Below are 22,614 nucleotides of genomic sequence, written 5' to 3' on the forward strand. Positions count from 1 at the left end.
CCGGCTTAGGTTTCAAATATCCAAAACCACCTGAACCCGACCCGTTCCGAAGGAGTAAAATGCTGAAGCGCCACCGTTTTGTGTACTCGCCTTAGCATCATCGAAGCTGTAATAAGCGAACGTTCCCCCCTCCCCCCAAAAAATAACTAGCCCTTATTCTTTGAAACCCTAGTTTCTTTGTCCTCTCCTTCTGCCTCTCGGTTTCTCAATCCTGTAATCAGGGCCTCAATTGGAGCTCTATAGTAGCTCAAACAAGTTGAATATCTACTTCTGCAATCTTTGTTTCAGGTACGCAATAGTCATATAAAATCCACTTTTTGCAGAAAGGATTCTGCGAATTTCAATTTGAAGGTCTTTTTATTGCTTGTGACTTTACAATTAATTGAAGGTATTTGTATTAATTATGAATATATGAGGACATAGGGTCTGATTTATTGTATTTGTAGGGAAACAAAATTGCTGCTCCATCTGTTTCTATTTTGTTCCTTTTGTTACTTTTTTGTTTTGCAAATGTTCTTACCCTTGATTGCATTTCTATTCCTTTTGAAATGGAGAACTTTGTTCATGTTTATGCTAATGTTTTCACGTAGAATGGTTTACACTTGAGGGTAGTTAGTGTAACCCGAAATTTAATAGAGCCACATCCAACCCATTCAACCTGATAAAATAGGTTTCTGGAGCTGTTGGAGTGGTTTTTGTCTTGGCTGTTGAACTATTGACTTATTACTCTTCTCAGTTGAGGGATCAGCTATGTGCAGTGAATCATGTGATTGTTGAATTTTTCAGTTGTGTATAGATTGATTACATTAGAATTGAAATCATAGTAAATGAATAGGGAAATTTTAGGTCAAAGGCGAGGCCATGGTCTTGTTTGGAACTGGAACTGGAACTGGACCAGTCCAATCTGGAAACAAAACCAGACGAAAATAGTTTGACCAAAACCATTCTTGAACCAGATTGAAATTGTCCAGTTCAATTCGGTTAACCTATTTTTCTTTTTTCTTTTTTTTTAAATTTGGAAAAAAAATTTTCAACTGTTGGATTTGATCAGAACCAGCACCGAGGGAGACCCTACGATTCCAGTTCTGGCCCCCCTGAACCTTGAACCGGAATTACTGGTTCTGACCCATTGGCCACCCGTAGTGTCGAGTAAAGGATTCAGGTGTCTTCCTACAATAGAGAAATTCCAGCTATCAAAAACATCCCCTGCTTCCATTATCTTCCTCTATTTATATTCCCCTCTTTCTCCTTTCCAGCTGGCCTTCTCATGCTGCTCAGGTTCCCCATTCTTTCCAGCTGTCCTTTCTGTTATAATTTCTTCTAGATTATTCCATATCCCTAACATTATACTACCTCTATCCATTTTTATCTGTTGCATTTGGTTTTTTCTTTTGTCCAAAATTAAACAAAGAGCATTAACTATATTTGAAATACTGTGGAATGGGTGCTTCACACATTTATACGAATATAAACCCTAGAATTGCTTATTTACTCATTTTCATACTGCTTATGAAGTTTCATATATGCCATTTGTATTTTGATGGGTCTACTCAATCTGCTTCATCATGGGGATACTCAAATTGAAGAATTGAAGTTCATTTGCAAGACAATGTAGTTGCCTTCACGTGGAAAGGAAATCTATAAGGTGTTGCCAGTGCTAGATGGATTTATGTCCTTTATCAGTTGGTTTTTTGTGTCTTTTATTGTTCTTTTGAATTTGATTTCCCAAATTTTATTCTTGAATTGTTCAGTTCAACATTCATAAATTTTCATATTATGTTCTTAAAATTTTTTGATTGAATCTGATAAATAAATTCATAATTGGCTTTTGAATCTCAGGTATATTTTTTGTGGCAGAGAATATGGATGTCGATATTGATCATTATAATGTTTTAGGGCTACCTTCCGGGGAGGAGGGGGCTAAGCTTACAGAAAAGGAAATATCAAAAGCATACAAGCTGAAGGCTTTAGAGTTGCACCCAGATAAGAGACCAGATGACCCAAATGCCCATGCCAATTTTCAAAAGCTCAAGTCGTCATATGAGATTCTCAAGGATGAGAAAGCGCGCAAATTATTTGATGATCTCCTCCGAGTTAAGCGGGAGAGGTATGTTCGCGCATCTCAAAAGGATGCAAAGAGGCAAAAGATGGTTTCTGATCTTGAAGAAAGAGAGCGGGCTGCCTTTGCACCAGACCCTGCTGCCAGGGCTCGGGAGGAAGAGGATAGGATCACTAGGAAGCTTAAAGAAGAGATAGCAAGAATACGTGCAATGCATGCAAATAAAAGAGCACCTGCAGCATCGGCTTTAAAGAAAGAGACAGCAGGAGTGACGAAGGAGGGTGCGAGTAATGTAGATAGGGAGAAGATGCTTAAGGTTTCTTGGGACAAAGGTGGTGAGGATTATACTTCAGAAAGGTTGAAAGAGTTGTTTTCAAGGTTTGGTGAGGTTGAAGATGTGGTAATCAGCAGTTCTAAGAAAAAGCGCTCTGCACTTGTTCAAATGGCAACTATAGAAGCAGCTGTAAGTATATCACTACGACATTATTATACTTGTGTATTTTTCTCATCTGCACTTTTGGCATCTTTCTAATTAGTTAATGGGTGTTTTTTCTTGATAGATTGCTGCTATGGGAACTGTCTCTGGCAATCTATCTAATCCTCTTCTAATTGTACCTGTTAAACCAGCTACTGCAACAGAGCTTTCAAGTGTGCAGCAGTCCGCTGAATCTGCTCGCCTAAATAATTTGGTTGGCACTGGTTATAAAGCATATGAAGATTCCGTCTTAGAGAAACTCCAAAAGGTCAGATCATTGTTATAACTCCTGTTGTTATTTTATTTGTTTCTTTTCTTGAGAGGATCTTAGATTCTATCATTGAATTATAATTCAAATTGCCTTTTTTTTTTCCCTGTTGTCTTGGATTTTTGCTTTGCCATCTGCTGTAGTCTACTTCATGGCGTGTACATATGTAGGTTGTAATAGTTATTAGCGTAGTTATGATAGCTAGCAGCTTCTCTGCATTAGATGATGGCTTTTTTTTGCACAATTGCAGTTCAGTTTATATATGATTCAGCAAATCAATTAATGCATCTGTGTAAAATTTAAGATGCAACGATAAAAGGAAGGGTGGCTAAGTGGCTTGCACATAACAAAGTTTTTGTAAATACTTCCATATGGATGAGTGATTTGATTCAAGTTTATGGTTAGGAAGGAAAGGCCAAGAAGATTGAGATGCCAGGATGTTAAGAAAAAAAAACTAATAATTGTGAACTTACCTTTTTGGCTAGATATGGCTTTAGGATATTTTTCTAGCTTTTATTAATTAGGACAACCCTGCACAGCTCTCTATTTTGGGCAATCTACTTTCCCTCTTTTACAGTTTTTCATTAATTTTGTTGGTAGAATTGTTGAAAGTTGTGTGGCTTCTAAGTGAAGTTAGGGAAGTCATTTCATAGGTGCCAAATTTTCTCTACGATTTAATGATATTTAAGCCATGGGTACATATTGATTAATTTTGGGAAGCTATGCATTTTCAAAGTTAACATTATGATATTTGTGCCTAATATGTCTAGAAGCTCTATAAGCCTGTTTATTTGCTTCTTTCTTAAGATGAATTTTCATGGCTTGCAAAATGAGATGCTCTGCATGATAAAGTGATAATTGGTATCAGTGTTTGTGGTGAAGAAGGATTAGCATTACTGCTGAAGTTTGACATGACAGGATTAGATTGTTATTTTTATGCGCAATAAAGCTAGATCGTCATTTATGTGGCAGCAGATAACCATTTTTCTGAGTATGCTGTGTCATTGTGGAACAGGAGGAAAGAAACCATATTATCTTGCCATGATTAAATTCTTTAATGTGCACTTTCTTTCATTTTTCATATTCCTGACTTTCTAATGACGATTCTCTGCTTTTAAACAGGCTGCAGCAGCAAAAAACCAAAAATGACATGCAACGGTATTTTGATGTTCAATGGTGCATTAATGCCTGGATCTTCCCCAGGCAAAATGTAAAGGTAATTAAGGAATGATGTGCTCCCTTATGATCCAACTTTCTCACTTTTTGCATGAGGTTTTGTGCTTTCAAGCTTTGATTACTGAAGTAGCCCTGCAAGTATTAGACCATTTGAGACATCCTATAACCAAGGGGAATTGTGTGTCCATTTCAAGCGTGCCATGTGACGAACAAGGAACAGTTTTTCCATGTGTTTGAAGCATGATTGCGGGGGGGATTTTTAGAGTGTTTATTAGGTTGTTTCCTGCAAAATTTCTCTTATAATAAAAAAGGACCGAAGTAGAAACCATTAATTGCAATGTTGACTGATTTAGGTCTTGCTGTTGGATTTGCAGGACAGATTATTCTATAGCCTTCCAGATGACTGCTTCACGGGAGTTTGCCGACTCTTTTCAATATCTAAAATTATTACAATTCTCCATTTTTATTGGTATAATTTGGTGAGTCATTACCATTGGGGGAGTTGGTAGTACTGAGAGCAGGCTTTGGGTTGTAGACTGTACATTATGGGTATCTATTTTGGGAGAGTAACCCTCGCCTATCACATTTCAAATGCTCATGTATCTTAGATAGCTTTTTTTTGGTGAAATAAAATAAAATAAAATAGCTTTTTTGGGTCCTTTAATTATTAAATTTGAACAATGAAATGAATATTTCTTCTTCCTTATTTTAAAAAAATAAAATAAAATGAAAATTTCTTGGATGCTCTTGTTTTAGCTCAAAGCAATGATGCCTAACGGGCTAGGTTCATGGTAGCAACCCTGTGCACGTGAGTGGTTAAATATTAATTGGAGCCAAAGTAAGGAATCATCTACTTTAAATGCCATCCCTTCTCTTCCTTGAACCTTTTTCCGGTATCCACCGTGACTAAGGAGAAATTATCGTTTCTTTTCATGGGATCTGTTACCCTTTGATTAAGAAACTTCCACACGAACATATTTGAGACTTTAACATGCCTGTCACTGGCTTATGCTAATAGTGATTAAGGGTAATGATAAAGGGAAATTTTACTAACTTTAACCCCCCTTTTTATGTTTTTTGAAACTTTAATAAATGTTAAGTCTCAATATAATGCAATTAAATTTTTTCTTTTGAGATTATTTTATGGTATTACGATCTACTAAATAAAAGCTAAATTCATATCATATGATTAAATTTGTACATGAGCCTGTAAACTTTTTTTATTTGGAGATTAATCAATAATAATCTCAAATTTTCTTATATTTTAATTTTTATTGCAAGTCAATGCTCATAAAAACTTTCTCGTACTATTATTAGTCTACCGATTGTTAATGTGCATGGAATAAAAGCTGCAACGCAAAGCTCTTTTATATTCTTCCTCACCAAGAAACTCCCACCAAATCACACGCTTCCTTCCAAACAAGTCACCCAAAGTTTGGAATTCTTTTTTTTTTTTTTTTCATTGTCCAAACTATAAAAATAAAATAAATCCTTTTCAACTTTATAACAAAAGCAGATCAATTTATAATGTAAACAAATGACGATTGAATAAAAAAATATATATGCATTAATAGTTTTTAAATAATTTATAAATATTTTAGTAATTAAGTTATTATTTTAATTGATTTAAAATTATCATATTGAATATGTGATGAAAAAAAATTATAAAAACATACTATGAGCTTTGAAATTATGATCTACATATTCTATTTTAGTTATTTTTTTTTGTATATAAAATTATTCTATTTATAAAAATTATTAGTCATTCATAAATTCTATTTTTTTTATGTTTATTTTAATTTTAATACTTTATTTTTATATATAAAATGAGAACTGGTTTTATTATTTAGAAGTGGTGGCTTTGATGGTTAATATATTTTAAATAAAATGAAATTACTTTACATAAGAAATCTCAAACTTAAGAAATTTTTACATTTTATCTCATAAATGTTAAGTAAAATATTATGTAATTTTTATGAAATAATTATTTTAATAAAATATTAATATATTTCAAAAATATGAGTACATTTAATTTTTTAATAAATAAATATAATAAAATATTATATAAACAAACAACGAATTAAATTATTTATTTTTAATAACTAAAGAATAATTTCATTTATTATTTTTTATATTTTATAAAGTGTAATTATTTTTATTAATTAATTATGTTATAAAAATATACATATAATTTATAAAATATCAGAAAACTATAAAATTTAATTTTTACTTTATTTTAAATAATCTAACTATAAAATCCACATTTAATAAAATAAAAACTTTTATATTAAGAAAATAAATATAATATTTTTTATTACAAAATAACTTTTTTTTTTTTTAATTTTAATTTTTTCTTTCCTGGTGCTGGATTTTCCCTTGCTTTTCTTTTCTCTGATATAAGGACAACACTCCTTAGCTTTCTTCTTAGTTAGAATTCTTCTCCACTTCTCTCTAAGCCTCTATTTTGTCATTCTATCTTTACAATTCTCTCTCTATAATATAGATTATATATACACAAAACACATACTCGATCTTTATAGAAAACCCCTAATTTTTATTGCAAAATCAATCCTTCTTTATATTTAATCTCTAATCATCGCTTATTTATTTTTCCTCTTTATGGTTTTTTAGTGGGATCCGATCACTGTGAAAAGTGAATGAAAAACCCTACTTTTGTAGTTGAAATTTGATATTGCCTACTATTTGTTGCTAATTTTGTTCCCTTTTGGTACATCGATCGATTCTCGATTTTGGAGAATTGGTCGATTCTCGATCGCTTTCTTTTTGCTCCTGCAATGCTTTTTGATTCAAGATGAAGCTCAAGCGGAGGCGGCCTTTGGAAGTGGTCAGTGTACTTGCCAATATTATGTATATGTTAGGTTCCTGTAGTACTTTTTATTGAGCTGTAAATTGTGTTCACTTTGTTAGTTAAAGGGTTTGTGCTATTTTTCAATGTTCTATTTGGTTTTTAAGTGGTTGGTATTGAACTTTGATTGTTTGGTAATAATAAAGTTGATATAAAGGTTATTTTTTTAGTTGTTTCTCTCTATTTCTTTAAATACTTTTATTTTTTTGGGGATTGGATTGCTGAATTATGATTATTTCTATAGTTGGAGTACTTTTTAGTTATTGTTTGTAGCTAGTTTTCTTAATCCATTTTGTCTATACGTTGTGCATACCAATCCAATGCTTGTTTTTTCTTGCTAATTTATAAATTTTAAGCAGTGGAATCTTTTTCTTCATGGTATTGTTTAAATTGAAGAACTCTTTTTAGACAATTGGAAAGGAAATGAATAAGGTTTTGGAAGTGCAAGATGGTTTTTTATCCGTTATTCAGTTGGCTTTGGGTTGCATTTTTATATTTTTGCTTTTTTTTTTTTTGGAATTTGATTTCCCAAGATATTTTGATCCCTTCAAGTCCTGTAACTGTTCTTTTTTCTGTTATTTATATCAGCCTTCCAAAATTAAGTCCTTCATCAACAGTGTTACCACTGCTCCACTCGAGAATATAGAAGAACCCCTAAAAAGTTTTGTATGGGAGTTCGATAAGGTGATTTTATAGCCTTTATCTGTTAAAGAATCAATTGTTATTAGTTGTTGCACAGTTTTTGTCAATGGGCTGTTCTATTTATGCGTATTTCTTGTTGATGCAGGGAGATTTTCATCATTGGGTTGATCTTTTTAACCATTTTGATTCATTTTTTGAGAAGCACATAAAACAAAGAAAAGATCTGCAGGTTGAGGACAATTTTTTGGAATCTGATCCTCCCTTTCCTAGAGAAGCTGTTCTTCAAATTCTCCGTGTTATCAGAATAATTTTGGAGAATTGCACAAATAAGCATTTTTATAGTTCTTATGAGGTAGATTCTTTTCTCTTTGGAGTACTTCCTTTGTGTTTTGCACTTGGTAAATGGGTAACTATTTTTATTATAATGAGCTGTATTATTTATATGATATCTTGTTTTCTGTTTGTAGTCCTCATTGAGTTGTTTTATAAACAAGTATCAAGTACTTCTAAGCTATTCTCTTTCTATTTGTCCCCATTCCTTAACATTTTTGGTTTCCTGCTCTTCTTGTTGTTGCAGCAGCATCTTTCTTTCCTTCTTGCTTCCACAGATGCAGATGTGATAGAGGCTTGCCTGCAGACTTTGGCTGCATTTCTGAGAAAAACTATTGGAAAATATTCCATTCGAGATTCTTTTCTGAATGCAAAGCTATTTTCTCTGGCGCAAGGCTGGGGTGGAAAGGAAGAGGGTCTTGGATTGATTGCATGTACTGTGCAAAATGGGTGCGATCCTGTTGCATATGAGTTAGGTTGCACACTCCATTTTGAGTTCTATGCGCTGGATGAGTCATTAAGTGAGAACCACACTGAAGATCAGTCAAATCGAGGTCTACAAATCATTCATTTACTGAATGTTAATACTCGTCCAGAAACAGATCTAGAGCTTTTGAATAAGTTAGTTGCAGAGTACAAAGTACCACCCAGTTTAAGATTCTCACTGTTGACAAGATTGCGGTTTGCAAGGGCTTTTGGCTCTTTAGCTTCTCGCCAACAGTATACATGCATTCGACTGTATGCCTTCATTGTTCTTGTTCAAGCAAGTAGTGATGCTGATGACCTAGTTTCCTTTTTTAACTCTGAGCCAGAATTTGTAAATGAGTTAGTTTCGCTGCTGAGTTATGAAGATGCAGTTCCTGAGAAAATTAGAATCTTATGTCTCCTATCGTTGGTTGCTCTTTCTCAAGATCGGTCCCGCCAGCCAACTGCATTAGCTGCTGTCACATCTGGTGGGCATCGCGGCATCTTATCTAGCCTAATGCAGAAAGCCATTGACTCTGTTATCAGTGGTACATCAAAATGGTCTGTTGTTTTTGCTGAGGCTTTATTGTCTCTTGTCACTGTTTTGGTCTCATCATCATCAGGTTGCTCAGCCATGCGTGAAGCAGGGTTTATTCCTACTCTTCTGCCTCTGCTTAAGGATACAGATCCTCAACACTTGCATTTGGTTGGCACAGCAGTGCATATTCTAGAAACTTTCATGGATTTCAGTAACCCAGCTGCTGCACTGTTCAGAGAGTTGGGTGGTTTAGATGATACCATCTCTCGCTTGAAGGTAGAAGTTGCATATGTAGAAAATAGTTCAAAGCAACAAGGTGAAGATTCTGATTTGAGGGTGAGAAGTCTGCAAGCAGTTTCAGTTGCTTCCTCTGAGCTAGATAATATGCACCCTCTGTATTCTGGGGCACTGGTGTCATATCATCGGCGGGTACTTATGAAAAATTTATTGCGTGCTATATCCCTTGGAACATATGCCCCTGGTAACACTTCTCGTGTCTATGGATCTGAAGAGAGTTTGTTGCCGCAATGCCTATGCATAATCTTTAGAAGAGCAAAAGATTTTGGCGGTGGGGTGTTTTCACTTGCAGCAACTGTTATGAGTGATCTAATTCACAAAGATCCTACCTGTTTTTCTGTACTAGATGCTGCTGGTCTTCCTTCTGCATTCCTAGATGCTATAATGGATGGTGTTCTCTGCTCTGCAGAAGCCATAATGTGCATACCTCAATGTTTGGATGCCTTGTGCTTGAACAATAATGGTCTGCAGGCAGTAAAAGATCGTAATGCTTTGAGTTGCTTTGTGAAAATATTTACATCTAGAACACATTTGCGTGCCCTCGCTGGTGAGACGCCAGGGTCCTTGTCTACTGGACTGGATGAACTAATGCGCCATGCTTCTTCTTTGCGTGGACCTGGAGTGGATATGCTTATTGAAATCTTGAATGCCATTTCAAAAATTGGGTATGGAGGTGATGCTCCTTGCTCATCCTTAGATCCTCCTTGCTGCTCTACTCCTGTTCCTATGGAAACTGATGCTGAAGAAAAGTGTTCGGTTCCATCAGATGATAGGGAATCTATCAGAACGGATAATTCAGAGCATCCCACTGAATTGACTTCCGATGCTACAATAGTGAATATTGAATCATTCCTTCCTGATTGCGTAAGCAATGCTGCACGTCTTCTTGAAACAATTCTTCAGAATGCTGACACATGCCGTATATTTATTGAGAAGAAGGGGATTGATGCTGTTCTGCAATTATTTAACTTGCCTCTAATGCCCCTTTCAGCATCTATTGGTCAGAGTATCTCTATTGCCTTCAAGAACTTCTCACAGCAGCATTCTGCTTCTTTGGCTCGGGCAGTATGCTCATTCTTGAGAGAACATCTGAAATGCATAAATGAGCTTTTAGTTTCAGTTGGAGGAACTCAGCTTGCTGCGGTTGAATCTGCTAACCAGACAAAAATTTTGAGATATTTTTCCAGCCTTGAGGGTATACTCTCTCTGTCCCATTTTTTGTTGAAGGGGACTAGTACTATTGTCTCTGAGTTAGGCTCTGCAGATGCTGATGTTTTGAAGGATCTTGGGAAGACATACAGGCAAATAATTTGGCAAATTTCTTTGTGTAATATCTCCAAAGTGGATGAGAAGAGGCATATGGATCAAGAAACTGAGAATTCAGATGCAACTTCCTCTAATGTTGCTGGAAGAGATAGTGATGATGATGCAAATATTCCAGTTGTAAGATACATGAACCCAGTTTCTATTAGGAATGGTTCGCAGTCCCTGTGGAGTGGAGAGCGGGAGTTTCTTTCAGTTCTTCGATCAGGAGAAGGCTTACACCGTCGTAGTCGACATGGATTGGCACGCATACGTGGTGGGAGAACTGGTCGCCACCTGGATGCTTTAAACATCGATTCTGAAGTTCCAACAAATGTACCAGAGACATCATCACAGGATGTGAAAAAGATAAGTCCAGATGTTCTTGTCCTGGAAATTCTGAACAAGTTGGCATCCACTTTACGCTCTTTCTTCACAGCTCTTGTCAAAGGATTTACATCACCTAACCGTCGTAGAGCTGATGTTGGATCATTGAGTTCAGCATCAAAAACCCTTGGAACTGCCCTGGCAAAAATATTTCTTGAGGCTTTCAGTTTCTCTGGGTATTCTACCTCTGGGCTTGATATGTCACTGTCAGTGAAATGTAGATATCTTGGAAAGATTGTGGATGATATGGCAACTCTCACATTTGACAGTAGGCGTCGAACTTGCTACACAGCAATGGTTAATAATTTTTATGTACATGGAACCTTTAGGGAGCTGCTCACCACATTTGAAGCCACAAGTCAATTATTGTGGACTCTACCATACCCTTTTCCAATGCCTACTGCAGATCATGAGAAGGGAGGTGAAGGAAATAAATTCTCTCACAGTTCATGGCTGCTTGACACATTACAAAGCTATTGTCGTGTGCTTGAGTACTTTGTCAATTCCTCTTTACTCTTATCTGCAACCTCTACTTCCCAGGCCCAGCTGCTTGTCCAACCAGTTGCAGTTGGTTTATCAATTGGTCTGTTTCCTGTTCCAAGGGATCCTGATGTCTTTGTTCGCATGTTGCAATCTCAGGTTCTGGATGTGATACTACCTGTCTGGAACCATCCCATGTTTCCAAATTGTAGTCCAGGATTCATTGCTTCTATTGTTTCAGTTGTTACACACATTTACTCTGGTGTTGGAGATGTAAAAAAGAATCGCAGTGGTGTTGCAGGAAGCACGAATCAAAGGTTCATGCCACCTCCTCCTGATGAGGGAACCATTGCAACCATTGTAGAAATGGGTTTTTCAAGGGCAAGAGCTGAGGAAGCATTGAGGCGGGTAGAAACAAATAGTGTTGAAATGGCCATGGAGTGGCTTTTTAGTCACACTGAGGATCCTGTGCAGGAGGATGATGAACTGGCTCGGGCACTTGCTTTGTCACTAGGGAGCTCGTCAGAAGGATCTAAAGTTGACAATGTAGATAGGCCAATAGATCTACTGACAGAAGAAGCACAAATGAAGGCACCTCCCGTTGATGATATTCTTGCAGCATCAGTGAAGTTATTTCAGAGTAGTGATACAATGGCATTCTCATTGACAGATTTGCTGGTGACCCTTTGCAACAGGAACAAAGGAGAAGATCGTCCAAAGGTGGCATCTTATCTTATTCAGCAGCTAAAACTTTGTCCATTGGATTTTTCAAAGGATTCTAGTGCATTGTGTATGATATCACATATTTTAGCACTGCTTCTTTTTGAGGATGGAACCATACGTGAAATTGCTGCAGAGAATGGTATCATACCTGCAACAATAGATATCCTGACAAATTTCAAGGCTAGCAATGCATCAACTAGTGAGATTCTTGTCCCAAAATGCATTAGTGCTTTACTGCTTATCTTGGACAATATGTTGCAGTTCAGGCCTAGAATCTCTTCTGAAGCTCTGGAAGGAACTCAGACAGGATCTCTGCCAGATTCTTCAGTTCCTGCATCAATCCTAGAAGGAAAAATGACTTCAAATGTTCCTGTGAAAGAAACTGGCGCAGCATTTGAGAAAATATTGGGAAAGTCTACTGGTTATTTGACGATTGAAGAGAGTCATAAGGTGCTCCTACTTGCTTGTGACTTGATGAAGCAACATGTTCCCGCTGTCATAATGCAGGCTGCTTTGCAGGTATGTGCTCGCTTGACAAAAACTCATGCTTTGGCACTGCAGTTTCTTGAAAATGGAGGCTTAGCAGCTCTTTTTAATATTCCATGGAGTTGCTTTTTCCCTGGAGTTGCTTCTGCTATCATTCGACATCTCATTGAAGATCCTCAGAGTCTGCAAACTGCTATGGAATTGGAGATAAGGCAAACTTTGAGTGGAAACAGGCATGTGGGGCGTACTAACGCACGGACATTTTTGACAACAATGGCACCTGTTATTTCTAGAGATCCTGTGGTGTTTATGAAAGCTGCAGCCGCAGTTTGTCAGTTGGAATCATCAGGGGGGAGGACCCTTGTGGTGTTATCAAAAGAAAAAGAGAAGGAAAAGGACAAATCAAAAGCATCAGGTGCGGAAGAATCTGTCCGGATTTCTGAAAACAAGGTACATGATGGTTTAGGTAAATGTGCCAAAGGCCATAAAAAGATTCCTGCCAATCTTACTCAAGTAATTGATCAGCTTCTGGACATTGTCTTGAAATATCCTTTGCCGAAAAATGAGGAAGGTTGTACAAGTGACTCAACTTCTATGGAGGTGGATGAACCTGCTACCAAGGTGAAGGGCAAATCCAAGGTTGATGAAACAAGGAAAGTGGAATCTGAATCAGAAAGATCTGCTGGTATGGCCAAGGTGACTTTTGTTCTCAAGTTGTTGAGTGAAATTCTTCTTATGTATGCGCATGCAGTTGGGGTGATTCTGAAGCGGGATTCAGAATTGTGTCAACTCCGTGGATCTAGTCAAACAGATAGGCCAGGGCATGGTGGGATACTTTATCATGTCTTGCATCAGCTGCTTCCAATATCCACTGACAAATCTGCACGGCCTGATGAATGGAGGGACAAGTTGTCTGAAAGGGCTTCATGGTTCCTGGTGGTTCTATGTGGCCGATCTGGGGAAGGGCGGAGGCGAGTGATTATTGAACTTGTTAAAGCTATTTCGTCATTCTCAAACTTGGAGAGCAATTCAAGTAAAAGCATGCTAGTGCCTGATAAAAAAGTTTTTGCATTTGCTGATTTGTTGTATTCTATTTTGTCAAAAAATGCATCCTCTAGCAACTTACCTGGTTCTGGATGTTCACCGGATATTGCAAAAAGCATGATAGATGGGGGCATGGTGCAATGTCTAACAGGTATTCTCCAGGTAATTGATTTGGACCATCCTGATGCTCCCAAGATTGTTAATCTACTACTCAAGGCTTTGGAAAGCCTCACAAGAGCTGCAAATGCCAGTGAGCAAGTTCTTAAATCTGAGGGTTTGAACAAGAAGAAAACAATTGCATCAAATGGAAGACAAATCGATCAGACAACTATATCAGCTTCTGAGGTGGTAGAACATAATCAGAATAGCAGTGGAACAGCAGAAGTTCCAAATGGAGAGGAGACTGAAGAACAAAGCCAAGTTCCTAATCAAAGTGAGGGTAGTGAGGGTAATCTTGATGCACATCCAAATCAGTCTGCTCCACAAGATATGAGGATAGAAGTGGAAGAGACAATGGCCAGCAACCCACCTATGGAGATTGGGATGGATTTCATGCATGAAGAAATGGAAGAAGGTGGTGTTTTACAGAACACTGACCAAATTGATATGACATTTCGGGTTGAGAATAGGGCAGATGATGATATGGGTGATGAAGATGATGACATGGGAGATGAGGGTGAGGAGGATGAAGATGATGATGATGGAGAGGATGAGGATGAGGATATTGCTGAAGATGGTACTGGCATGATGTCTCTAGCAGATACTGATGTGGAAGACCATGATGATACTGGTTTGGGGGATGACTACAATGATGAGATGATTGATGAAGATGATGATTTTCATGAGCATCGTGTCATAGAGGTAAGGTGGAGGGAAGCCTTTGATGGGCTAGATCATTTACAGGTACTTGGCCAACCTGGAGCTGCAAGCAGTCTAATTGATGTTGCAGCTGAGCCTTTTGAAGGGGTGAATGTAGATGACCTTTTTGGTCTTCGCAGGCCTCTGGGTTTTGAGCGCCGGCGTCAGAGTGGTAGGTCATCCTTTGAGCGATCTGTTTCCGAATCTAATGGATTTCAACATCCACTTCTCCTAAGGCCATCACAATCAGGGGATCTAGTTTCTATGTGGTCATCAGGTGGACATTCGTCGAGGGATTTAGAAGCCCTTTCAGCTGGTAGTTCTGATGTAGCTCACTTTTACATGTTTGATGCTCCTGTTCTTCCATATGATCATGTGCCAAGTAGTTTCTTTGGTGATCGTTTGGGTAGTGCAGCACCCCCACCATTGACTGATTATTCAGTAGGTATGGACTCATTGCAGATACAGGGCCGAAGAGGTCCAGGGGATGGTCGGTGGACTGATGATGGTCAGCCACAGGCAAGTACCCAGGGTGCTGTAATTGCACAAGCAATAGAGGAAACCTTCCTGTCTCACTTGCGCAGTCTCACTCCAGTCAGTGGTCATGCTGAAAGGCAGTCCCATCATTCAGGAGCACTAGAGAGTCAACCATCTAATGACCCTCCATCTAATGATGGCCAAGTAGTATTGGGAGGTGATAACACTAGCAGCCAGCAAACTGAAGTTCAGCAACAAGAAAGTGGTAATGAAGCGACACATCAGCTTAATCCTACAGTTGAAATTGTTTCTGGCCAAGAGCAAGTCAATCTCTCATCACCAGTTGAAGGCGCAAGTGTGTGTCTGCTGGTTCATGAGCCAATGTCAGTTCAAACAATTTCGCTGAATAGTACACCAAATGGTCATGATAACATGGAAATTGGGGAAGGCATTGGAACTGCAATTGATCAAGTAGAGACAATACCAGAGCCTGTTAACTCATCTGCAGAACATTATACTGCTCTGCAATGTGAAGGAGTTGCAGAAGCACCTGCAAGTCTCCATGATGTGCCTGTTCAAGCTGTGGGTTGTGATGGCCATGCAAGAAACGATGGTCCGTCCAATAATCATGTGTTCATGGATTCTGGTTTTGTAATGGGTAATCTAGATTCTTCAAATGTTGATGTTGATATGAATGGTACTGATGCTGAAGGAGATCAGTCGGAGCAACCAATTCATGCTTCTGAGCAAGCTGTGGATGAGCCATCGTCCAGGCAAGATACAGTGGTTGCTCAGGAAACTAATCAGGCTGACCAAGTTAGTGAAAATAACGAGGCTTCTGGTGCAAATGCAATTGATCCAACCTTCTTGGAAGCACTACCCGAAGATTTACGGGTGGAAGTTTTAGCTTCCCAGCAAGCTCAGTCTGATCAACCTCCAACTTACACACCACCTCCAGTTGATGATATTGATCCTGAGTTTTTGGCTGCCCTTCCTCCAGATATTCAAGCAGAAGTTTTGGCCCAACAGAGAGCACAGAGGATTGCACAGCAGGCTGAAGGACAGCCTGTTGACATGGATAATGCTTCAATAATTGCCACTTTCCCTGCTGATTTGCGTGAAGAGGTTTGCATTATGAACTTTTCTTTTCATTAATTATTGAGTGGTAATAACCCTTGGGTAATTTGCTTTTATCCCAGGTACTTTTGACTTCTTCAGAAGCTGTATTATCAGCATTACCTTCTCCATTGCTTGCTGAAGCCCAAATGCTAAGGGATCGGGCAATGAGTCATTATCATGCTCGCAGCCTTTTTGGAGGCAGCCACAGATTGACTAGTCGTAGAAATGGTTTGGGGTCTGATAGGCAGACAGTGATGGACAGGGGTGTAGGAGTGACCATTGGAAGGAGGACAGCTTCTGCAATCGCAAATAGCATGAAGGTTAAGGAAATTGAAGGTGAGCCACTTCTGGATGCCAATGCATTGAAAGCTTTGATCCGCCTCCTACGGCTGTCTCAGGTAAATGGTGATTTCTACATTATGATTCATTGGCAAATAATCCTTCTTGCCCATATGTTTTAAGCATTTTAGTCTTAACAGTTGAGTTCTTCTTGTCTAGCACATCACAAAGAAATGAACTAAGAAATATGAGAATGGAAGTAAAGGGAGGGGCACAATATTTTTACCCATTTCTGGTTCAGTAGTACATTAGAAACTTTACACGTCTAAAATTAGGTGTAGTATACTTCTTTTTTCAGTCAAAATTCTACTTTTAAGAGTATGTTTAAATGGTTCTTTTATCAATAAAGTCGTGCATGTGTGAGGAATTGTTTTGTTTGGAGTCTTGGAGTTACTGTACAAATTTCATGAAGTTTGTTATGTAGCTGAACAAGAAGGGTCTTTCAGTTAGCTTGGCAGTGTTACGTTTCCAGAGCATTTTAATGTTGTGTTAACTTGATGGCTATTTTTTTCTCTGTTTGTGACTAGCCCCTTGGGAAAGGCCTTCTGCAAAGACTTCTGTTAAACCTCTGTGCACATAGCGTTACAAGGGCAACTTTAGTTCGACTTATGCTTGATATGATTAAACCTGAGGCTGAAGGGTCATTTAGTGGACTGGCAATGGTCAACTCCCAGAGGCTTTATGGCTGCCAGTCAAATGTTGTTTATGGCCGATCACAATTGTTGGATGGTATTTCAATGGCCTTTTGTGTTCACTATTCTCTCACTGTTTTAAATTCAACTAATCATTGATGTTGTTACCCTACAGGACTTCCTCCCTTGGTTTTGCATCGAATTCTTGAAATTTTGACATATTTGGCTACAAATCATTCATCTATAGCAAATATGTTGTTCTATTTGGATCCCTCAATAGTCCCAGAGCATTTAAGTCCAAACTATTTGGAAGCTAAGATGGATAAGGGGAAGGAGAAAATTGAAGGTGGTGGTGATCCATCAAAACCTTTGGTAAATGCAGATGACGTTCCTTTGATACTGTTCCTAAAGCTCTTGAATCGACCTCTTTTTTTACGCAGCAATGCACACCTTGAGCAGGTATAACTAATCTTCCATTGAAGTGGTTTTTAAATTCTCCTGGCCATTTCTTAATTTAATTTGTGTTCAAGTAGTGGCTTGGATAATATTTTGAGTTGTATATTTCTTACAGCTTTGACTAAAATTGTACTTTGCTTGTTTTCCTATACTAGTTTTTTTATTTGTAATAAATTCTTTATCTTGCAGGTTATGGGATTGCTTCAAGTAGTAATTTACACAGCTGCATCAAGATTAGAATGCCATGCCCTATCTGGACCGACAACAGCAAAATCTGAAAAGCAAACTGTGAATGAAGCTTCAGGTGATATTGATCCTTCACTCGAACCAGAACAAGAATCTAGTCAAGAAGATAAGTTAACCAATGCTGAGTTATCCACTGCAGATGGGAACAGGAGCTTTAGTACAAGCAACGTATTCCTCCATCTGCCATTACCTGATTTGCGCAATCTGTGCTGCCTTCTTGGTCGTGAGGGGTATTATTCGAGCATTTTTCCTTATATCTGAATGTTCTGACTTGTGTTCTTACTTTGCTTGCATGCTACGTTAGTCAATTTGTCATCAGCGATTTAACTTAATGTGTCTGCTTCCTTTCTACAGTTATCTCCCATTGTCCTCTGCACTTTGTCTCACATTGTTTTTTACTGATGCAATAAGTAATCAATAAATCACTAACCTTTTCCATTAACTAATTCAGGTTGTCAGATAAAGTTTATATGCTAGCTGGAGAAGTGCTGAAGAAGTTGGCCTCAGTTGTTGCATCCCATCGGAAGTTCTTCAGTTCAGAGCTTTCAGAATTGGCTCATGGCTTGAGCAATTCAGCCGTCAGTGAGCTTGTCACCCTGAGTAATACACAGATGCTGGGTCTTAGTGCTGGTTCCATGGCTGGGGCAGCAATCTTACGTGTGTTGCAAGCACTCAGCTCACTCACCTCATCCAGTGTTAATGAGAATACAGGGCTCGAGAGTGATGGAGAACAGGAGGAGCAGGCCACAATGTGGCACTTAAATGTTGCACTTGAACCTTTGTGGCGAGAACTAAGTGAATGCATTAGCGTGACTGAGACACAGCTGGGTCAGGGCTCATTTAGTCAAACTATGTCCAACATAAATATGGGGGAGCATGTGCATGGGACTTCTTCTCCTCTTCCTCCTGGAACCCAGAGATTACTACCTTTCATTGAAGCATTCTTTGTTTTGTGTGAAAAACTACAAGCAAACATTTCCATCATGCAGCAAGACCATGCCATTGTAACTGCAAGAGAAGTGAAGGAGTCTGCTGGTGGTTCTGCTTCCTTGACTGTATCTTGCAGTGAAGATTCTCAGAGAAGGGTTGGTGGTGCTGTCACATTTGCCAGGTTTGCTGAGAAGCATCGCCGGCTATTGAATACTTTTATAAGACAGAATCCTGGCTTGTTAGAGAAATCACTTTCTATGATGTTGAAAGCACCAAGACTGATAGATTTTGACAACAAAAGGGCATATTTCCGATCAAGAATAAGGCAACAGCATGAACAACAACTCTCTGGTCCTTTGCGGATAAGTGTCCGGCGGGCATATGTTTTGGAGGATTCATACAATCAGTTGAGGATGCGACCTAGTCAGGATCTGAAGGGACGGTTGAATGTACAATTCCAAGGTGAAGAGGGTATTGATGCTGGAGGTTTGACAAGAGAATGGTATCAACTATTGTCAAGGGTTATATTTGACAAGGGAGCATTGCTTTTCACAACTGTGGGGAATAATGCGACTTTCCAGCCAAACCCTAATTCTGTCTATCAGACTGAACATCTTTCTTACTTCAAGTTTGTGGGTCGTGTGGTAATTCTCCAACATTTAAGATATCTGAACTCTCTGTGTATCTTTTTTTTTTTTTTTGATCTTTTTTTTCCCCTTTTCATGAGGTGTGATGTTAGATTTTTTTTTTCTTTTTTGAAGTTGATGCTATGGTCATTTGTGTAGGTTGCAAAGGCACTATTTGATGGGCAACTTTTGGATGTTTATTTTACACGATCTTTCTACAAGCACATTCTTGGAGTAAAGGTGACTTATCATGACATAGAGGCTGTTGATCCTGATTATTACAAGAATTTGAAATGGATGTTGGAGGTAAGTATAATTTTTTATGGTCTTCTCCTCTGATACCTTTCTTGCTCTTATGCCATCATTTTAACCACCAGCAAGTATTTGTGTTCTCTTTGAGGAGTGACACTTTTTATCTCTTTCTGTATGTAATTTGTTTCAGAATGATGTGAGTGATATACCTGACTTGACATTCAGCATGGATGCTGATGAAGAAAAGCACATTCTTTATGAGAAAACTGAGGTATTCTAAATATGTTAACTATTTAATGTTCTTTGGTTTGTGCATGTGTGTTTGTGGCTAATAAGAGATTAATATTTCCATTAAACATGATTTTTCTTTTCTCAAGTTTTATCTGGTCCCTGAGCTAATATTTGTTTGCATTATTTGCTTGGAAAAGGTTACTGATTATGAGCTTAAACCTGGAGGAAGAAATATAAGGGTTACAGAAGAAACAAAGCATGAGTATGTAGACCTTGTTGCTGATCATATCTTGACAAATGCTATTCGTCCTCAAATCAATTCCTTCTTGGAAGGGTTCAATGAATTGATCCCTGGGGAGCTTATTTCCATTTTTAATGATAAAGAGCTTGAGCTTCTAATAAGTGGGCTTCCTGAAATTGATTGTGAGTTGGCTTTATTTTCTTGTTTTGGATGTGTAGCTTGCTTGGTTTTCTTTGCAAGTATCTGAATGATATCATTCTCGTTGCAGTGGATGATCTAAAAGCCAGCACTGAGTACACTGGGTATACTGCAGCATCTAGTGTTGTTCAATGGTTTTGGGAGGTTGTTAGAGGTTTTAACAAGGAAGACATGGCAAGACTGCTACAATTTGTTACTGGAACATCAAAGGTAATTTGTTGAGCTATGCACCTTACTAGTCTAGGGGTGTTCATGGGTCCAGTTGGATTTATTGAGGTATATTTGCTTGACTGGACAGCTTTTATTATTATTAGTATTTATGTCCCTAATCGACTTTAAAAGAAAATTGCTAACCCAACATAATCAAGTTCATTGGTTTATTAATAATTTCGAGTTGGGAATTTGAACCTGAAATAGCAATCAGGTATCTTCATCATAAAGAAGGCCAAATATAACTAAAATTTAAAAGCCAAATTAACAAATCAAGAACATTATCACGAGGAAAAATCAATTTCATAAATTGAAGGTGTGCAAATTGAGCTTGCAATCAATATCTCTTGTAGATATGCATTTTATGAAGGGGAAGAACTGTAGAAGACAGAAGTGAGAGATGAAATGGAAAAATGGGAAAGAAAATGTATGGGCCAACTAGCCATGGTATTTCAGTGTAAACCTATAGATAGAGAGAAGACGAGTTCTTATAGTTGCATCATTTTTAATATGATAGTTTCCCCCCCTAGTCCGTACATGCAAAAGTGGTTTACTGGTGACTGGTGTTGATAGTTTCTTCATACATGTGAAGAGGGTGGTTGAGGAAATGAGTATTAGAGCAGATGGGGAGGCTTAAGGAGATTGATTGAGCTGCAAGCTTCTGAAGATCGAGCAGATAAATTAGGATGATTTGATAATCAAGGACTACAGGTGGAAACTGGAAAGAAAGTATTGTTTTAGGATAAAAGTAGGGTGTCTCCCTATTTATACATGTGTCTGTAACCTTCAGAGAAGTGTAGAAATATAAGTAAGCTTTACTTCTCATATCAGTTTGGGTTATTACAGGTTCTTAGACCTTTAAATCAAAACCACCCAAGAAATCCAATTTTGAATATTTTTCAACCTGAACCTGCAAAACTGTTGAACTCTATGAAATTCAGGTAGGTTTTATTATTTTTTTTTTCTGTAGGTTTTTATGTGGAGGCCTACTTGCTACTAACAACTGTGTTGTACTTGATAAATTTTAATTGGTTTAGGTTTAGTCTTCTCATATTTAAAATGCATCAAATTGGTTATCGAAGACACTAGACACCAAATTATGGGTTTTCAGGTTCCATTGGAGGGCTTCAAGGCATTGCAGGGTATTTCTGGTCCTCAACGATTTCAGATTCACAAAGCGTATGGAGCTCCTGAGCGGTTGCCCTCAGCTCACACATGGTTGGTTCAGAATAAATGATGCGTGTTCAATTAGAAATATTTGTCCTTTTGTTTTTGGAAATCTGGCGGCTGGAAAGTGCTTTAATGTGGGAATATCCTTTTTTTTTTTTTTTTTGGGTTTCCTCAGCTTTAACCAGCTTGACCTTCCTGAGTATACCTCCAAGGAACAACTTCAAGAACGTTTGCTGCTTGCTATTCATGAAGCAAGTGAAGGTTTTGGATTTGGTTAGCCGGAGAGTTTAATGTGATGCTGTTGGCGGGAAATTCCAGCATTCTGTCTTCAGATTGTGTACATGTCTGTTACAATTTTGTCTCCTTGATTCCACCCTATGGGCTATGATGTTTTGATTTATCTGTTTATTTTATTTTGTTAATTTTCACATTTTTTTCGAAGATTTGATAACTGAAAATTGTTTCTTGTTGAAATTCCATCCAGATAGGGGATTGATTCAGGTGGTTAGGAATTAGAATAAATTCAAGGAATGGCATGCTCATCAGAATTAGACCACGAGGCATTACTGCTTTATGGAGAACATCAAGCGAAGCTCTTTAGCGGCTAGGGCTGGGAAATGTAAATCATTTTTGGGATTTCTTGCCATGTCAGTGTTAATCTTTGCAGAGCGCACAAAATGTCGATGGAAAACTATGTCATTTCAATGTTTATATTAGTTTTTATTTTATTTACTAATAGTATTCTTTAATCTGTCTGATGGAAAATTGCCTCTCTGATAATCAACCTGTGCTTGAAACAATCTTTAAGTGGTTGCTGACCTTCAAATTTTGGGGAAGTATCAGAATCTAATTGTTGTGAAATGTGAATGATTTTTTCCCATCTTGCGCTGTTTATGCTGATTCACAACCATCTTTAATCTGTATCTAAGTTATTTGATTGAGAATCGCAATTGACAAATCAGTGAATTGTAGGGAGAAGTAGTGTTGTACTCCTTACCCGTTTGTAGTATAACCGAACAAGGCATGTTACACTCGATGGTGGAGCATCTTAAATTATCTTATTATATTTCTTAGTAATTATATTTAAATTT

The 22,614-nt window shown here is 37.9% G+C and overlaps 2 protein-coding genes across 6 annotated transcripts; both read left to right on the top strand.

Moving 5' to 3' along the window:
- Positions 1–74: 74 nt before the first annotated feature.
- On the top strand, positions 75–4,642 carry LOC110671657 (uncharacterized). 3 transcript variants are annotated; one of them, XR_009144202.1, is made up of 5 exons: positions 76–288; positions 1,840–2,522; positions 2,620–2,802; positions 3,925–4,018; positions 4,353–4,642. XR_009144202.1 is itself a non-coding variant. In XM_021834188.2 (4 exons), exons 2-4 carry the CDS (start codon positions 1,863–1,865, stop codon positions 3,949–3,951), a joined length of 870 nt encoding a protein of 289 aa, XP_021689880.2. In that variant the 5' UTR covers positions 76–288; positions 1,840–1,862; the 3' UTR covers positions 3,952–4,642. The 3 variants fall into 3 exon arrangements, 1 of the variants encoding a protein (XP_021689880.2); XR_009144203.1 differs by lacking the exon at positions 4,353–4,642 and having other exon boundaries at positions 75–288; positions 2,687–2,802; positions 3,925–4,316; XM_021834188.2 differs by having other exon boundaries at positions 3,925–4,642.
- A 1,753-nt stretch (positions 4,643–6,395) lies between these two features.
- On the top strand, positions 6,396–22,259 carry LOC110671677 (E3 ubiquitin-protein ligase UPL1). Of its 3 annotated transcripts, none has more exons than XR_009144373.1 (16): positions 6,396–6,823; positions 7,433–7,528; positions 7,632–7,838; positions 8,064–15,998; positions 16,073–16,390; positions 16,859–17,060; positions 17,139–17,422; positions 17,609–17,895; positions 18,117–19,239; positions 19,381–19,527; positions 19,664–19,744; positions 19,902–20,127; positions 20,214–20,353; positions 21,465–21,571; positions 21,699–21,866; positions 22,008–22,259. XR_009144373.1 is itself a non-coding variant. In XM_058137224.1 (15 exons), exons 1-15 carry the CDS (start codon positions 6,791–6,793, stop codon positions 21,799–21,801), a joined length of 11,289 nt encoding a protein of 3,762 aa, XP_057993207.1. In that variant the 5' UTR covers positions 6,396–6,790; the 3' UTR covers positions 21,802–22,259. The 3 variants fall into 3 exon arrangements, 1 of the variants encoding a protein (XP_057993207.1); XR_009144374.1 differs by having other exon boundaries at positions 8,067–15,998; XM_058137224.1 differs by having other exon boundaries at positions 21,699–22,259.
- Positions 22,260–22,614: the final 355 nt, after the last annotated feature.

This window comes from Hevea brasiliensis, chromosome 15 (assembly GCF_030052815.1).
Source record: "Hevea brasiliensis isolate MT/VB/25A 57/8 chromosome 15, ASM3005281v1, whole genome shotgun sequence".
Taxonomy (NCBI): domain Eukaryota; kingdom Viridiplantae; phylum Streptophyta; class Magnoliopsida; order Malpighiales; family Euphorbiaceae; genus Hevea; species Hevea brasiliensis.

Coding starts and splice junctions, on each gene's coding strand:
- LOC110671657 (XM_021834188.2), top strand. CDS start 1,863: ATGGATGTCGATATTGATCATTATAATGTTTTAGGGCTACCTTCCGGG. Junction 2,523..2,619: donor TGGCAACTATAGAAGCAGCT/GTAAGTATATCA, acceptor TTTTCTTGATAG/ATTGCTGCTATGGGAACTGT. Junction 2,803..3,924: donor TCTTAGAGAAACTCCAAAAG/GTCAGATCATTG, acceptor GCTTTTAAACAG/GCTGCAGCAGCAAAAAACCA.
- LOC110671677 (XM_058137224.1), top strand. CDS start 6,791: ATGAAGCTCAAGCGGAGGCGGCCTTTGGAAGTG. Junction 7,839..8,063: donor ATTTTTATAGTTCTTATGAG/GTAGATTCTTTT, acceptor TTGTTGTTGCAG/CAGCATCTTTCTTTCCTTCT. Junction 20,354..21,464: donor TTGTTACTGGAACATCAAAG/GTAATTTGTTGA, acceptor ATGGGTTTTCAG/GTTCCATTGGAGGGCTTCAA.